The 3,952-nt window shown below is 33.7% G+C and overlaps 1 protein-coding gene across 1 annotated transcript in view; it reads right to left on the bottom strand.

Annotated features, from left to right (window-relative positions):
- The window catches only part of LOC106884341 (glucagon-like peptide 1 receptor), a 224,519-nt gene that overhangs the window by 1,594 nt on the left and 218,973 nt on the right, over positions 1–3,952 (bottom strand). The window contains exons 11-12 of the mRNA XM_052970164.1: positions 3,369–3,504; positions 235–276 (exon numbers count right to left, since the gene is read on the bottom strand). Of these exons, the coding sequence (XP_052826124.1) occupies positions 235–276; positions 3,369–3,504 (178 nt within the window). The remainder of the gene's footprint in view (positions 1–234; positions 277–3,368; positions 3,505–3,952) is intronic.

Here is a 3,952-nt window from a genome sequence, read left to right as displayed (position 1 = left end):
ATATATATATATATATATATACTTTACGGCATTCACTAAAAAATGCAGTGATTTCTTGCACAACCATAAACATCGAGTTCTACAAAGCAGAAATGTGAAGCCAGGTGATGTTCAAATAATTCTCCAGCACACTGGCATTATAACGGAAGTGAAACAGATATAACTAAATATCAAAAAGTTCACTATTCATCTGAAAATTCCAGAAATCGTCTATGAAAAGAGAGATATCGTTACCTCATAATTAGCGAAACAAAGTAGAATTGCAATCACGAGACCCTGAAAAGAAAAGCAAAAAAGATTTATTATATATATAAAAACTATAAAAATGGTCACCAAGCTGGCGCAATGATTCATTTGAAATATATTTAATAAACAGTTATTTGCGATGATAATAAACTATAACCTGTGATACGAGATAGTTTAGAACTGTTGTATTGTAGCGCAAATGTATTGTTGCGTGTATTATTATTGTTTTTAAAGCAGGAGATTGATTGCTCTGCAATATTTAGTTATGAGACACCAATTTTAGCTTTTCAGTGTGTCTTTTGATGTATTTATGCATATTAGCAAGGCGATTCAAATCACTACACTTTTCTCTTGTAAAAAGAAGTGGAAAGACCTAGGCTAGTAATGGCAAACCCTGACATTGTATTACCGTGATGGCCATTGTTTCGCTGTGCATTTTGATATTTGGATAGTAAACGCAATTTTATATTGCCCCACATATAACTGTTAGGAATATGGACCAGTTTTTCTGGCAATACCAACTTAGATATATCGACATTCTTTATTTTGTTTTAGAATATTTCCTCTAAGTGTCAGTAGTCAGCATGCGCACAATTATTGAGCATAGGTTTTTTTCTTCCGCGGCACGAGTCTGTGTGCACTAACTATACAATTGTTAATTAACTATTTTAAGTAACTAAGATTTTATGTGCGCACTAATATGTAGTGCATGTGTGTGAGTGTACAGGCGCAAACAATAATAGAGATTAGTCTATAGTAAGCAATATTGGTTTTATTCTGACGGTGCACAAACAACTTCGGCTACCTGATCTTTTCAAGGAATATGAAAGAGGAAACAGTTCAAAATGTAATATTGAAGCAGTTTTGGAATAGATACATAAAAATAACGAAAGAGCCAGAGAATAGTTGTTGTTGATCTCATTATTATTATTATTATCATTATTATTGAGTGAGAGAGCAGTGGACATCATGACTACCTGTCACATACACCACAACCGCATGTGCTCGACATGATGTTCTCCTATCAAGATAAACAGCACATGAACTTGCAGGTGGGGTCCAGTTAGAATTTTGTTCAGGTCATGTAACCCATCCCGCTCAAAAGGTCTCTGAATAAGGTCTTAGCTTGTCTGTAATTTTAACAAATATTTTGTTCAGCGTTTTTAGAAAACTTATTGCGTCTGCTTTGTTCGGTAAACGTAATTATTGGGTTGTAAAATTCTTCCAAAACTGTACTGTGTAACTTTTTGCTTTATTGATAGAGGGTTGCACTTCATTTCTACAATCTTCGGTTCCCAAACGTATTGTGTTAGAGAAGCTGTGTTGACTCTCTCTGAGTCACTGCGAGAAGTGTGTTTGCTAGTTGTATTTGCATTTATATATGTTTTGTGAGTCCAATGTAATTTTCGTGATTACAATTTTTAGTCATTATGTCTCTGAGTATCACCACATTAAGCTGACATAATTCACTGAGCGAGAAGTTTTGATGGTTGAAGTGACAGCTAGAAAAGTAAGGATTGGTCGGTCATGCATTTTCGATTGTACTGTGTGGTTTGTAAAGCGATGTTTTTCAGGCAGAAACAACTGGTTTTAGCATAGGTTTATTTGAAATATGTGAGAATTATATATGATAAAGATGACAAGATATTTTTAGGCATATTTACTTGTGCATTCTTACTGTATGTATGTATGTATGTATGTATGTATGTATGTATGTATGTATGTATGTATGTAGGTATGTATGCTTGTATGTATGTATGTATGTATGTATGTATGTGTAAACAATCCTTATTTTCTTTTACCTGTAAATGCTTAGCTAAATCCATTTCCATATCATCCACTCTTTATCATGCGTTTGATTTTTATATTTCAACATGATAAAGTAATGGGGAAACCTGAAATCTTCCTCCTTACGCTTCAAATATCGTAGCATACTTTATATATTTCTTTTTTTGGTCTTGTTAGTTTGAAAGAATTGCCCTAGTAAGATATTTTATTGCACAGAAAATGTATCTCTGAGAGGATAGTTTGGATTTCCCTACATATTTCGTCAATAATACATTTTATAAAGGTTGCAGAGTGGATGGACTGTTATCATTTTTGTATCTTGTGAACTCATTTGGAATAGGTGGTGCTAATAGTAATTTTCAGGTTATTATTCTTATATATGCTTAGTGTTTCCTTTCGAAACTTATTCAAGCAATGTACATTAATGATGCAATGGGAAGTTACATCTTCATTTCTATACATTCTGTCCCCTGCGTTTGTTAATAATATCTAAAATGAAGAGGTTGCTTAGTTGATATCTCAACTTCATCACAGCTTCACATCGGGACTTAGACACAAGTTTGTCCCACACCTTTTGACACCATGGGAATCATCTTGAAATAAAACCTTCTTTCTGGTATTCATAATGATACTAACGTCAGTGTCGTTGGTAGTGGTCAAATTTTTCCCATATTCCAAGGCCTTTAGAAGAAAAGTTTTATATATAGATAGGTACATCAAATTGGGTAAATCTACAGTTATTTTTGCCTGTATATATCTGAACGACTTTATAACTGCAGCATTGCAATACAATTGAACTAACCAAGTGGCATATCAAATTTCAAGATTAATAAAGTCGAGTATTTGTTTGCAAATTAAGCCCAATTCATTTTTGTTGGTTTTTACCAATTTACATTTTGGGTAAAACTGGATGTTTTACTTCTGGGTTTTAAGAATAATGTAATGATGAACACATGGAAATACATTCCTGGTGACCTACTTTTAGATATGTGCCTTCTTGTTCATAATATTGTCGCTGTTGGATTCTGTACCAATTCTATCTAAAATATTTCTTTATCCACTTCGATAAAACCAAAACGATAGAACAACGCATCAAACTCAATGTGGCATTGAAGAAATCGTACGTATACACACACCTATATATGCACACTCTCATATGTATTTTTTTCAATATTTGTGATAACAATAAATTAATCGCAGTGAATATCAAATTTTGAAATTAAATTTTAAAACTAGGTATTAGTGATAAAACATGAATAATGTTAGAATATGAAATACTGAAAAAGAAACTACGGCAAGATTCAGAAACAAAAAAACACGATGCTTCAACTCACCTGAAATGAACTCAACAACATTTCAAGCGCAAGGAGGACGATTTCAGGTATCCCGGATACTTCATCAGGTTGAAATATAAAAATCAAATGCACGGTAAAGAGTGGGATGAGTATGGAAATGGATTTAGCTAAGCGTCTGCAGATAGAAGAAAATGAGAATTGTTTACATATTACATACAGAAATACATACATACATACATACATATATACATACGTACGTACGAGCGTTCACACACAAACAATTTTTCTCGTCTGGCCGTAAATCCTTTTCTGTTTGTTTTCCTGTCTTGTTTTTTGTCCGAGACGACATTCCTCCATGGCAAGATTTAATTTGTGTATACAAATTTAATTTGCGGTCCATGGGAAGAGCTGTTTTAACGATGCGTCCTGCCTAGCTCTTCGAAACGCCGGTGTTAAAACGGAGGTAGCTGATGAAGTAGAATGTTCTCTATGTGGCTTGTGTGTTTTCTCGTCTCTGTTTTGTTTGCAATGTCCTGTACCCAGATATGCACCTATACATACAGGTGGATGTCGGTATGCACATACCTGTACGTATATATGCATATACTCATTTACTATTTGTT

This window comes from Octopus bimaculoides, chromosome 8, assembly GCF_001194135.2.
Source record: "Octopus bimaculoides isolate UCB-OBI-ISO-001 chromosome 8, ASM119413v2, whole genome shotgun sequence".
In the NCBI taxonomy this organism is placed as follows: domain Eukaryota; kingdom Metazoa; phylum Mollusca; class Cephalopoda; order Octopoda; family Octopodidae; genus Octopus; species Octopus bimaculoides.
The sequence above is the reverse complement of the archived record's forward strand: the minus strand, read 5'-3'. Positions and strand labels throughout refer to the sequence as shown.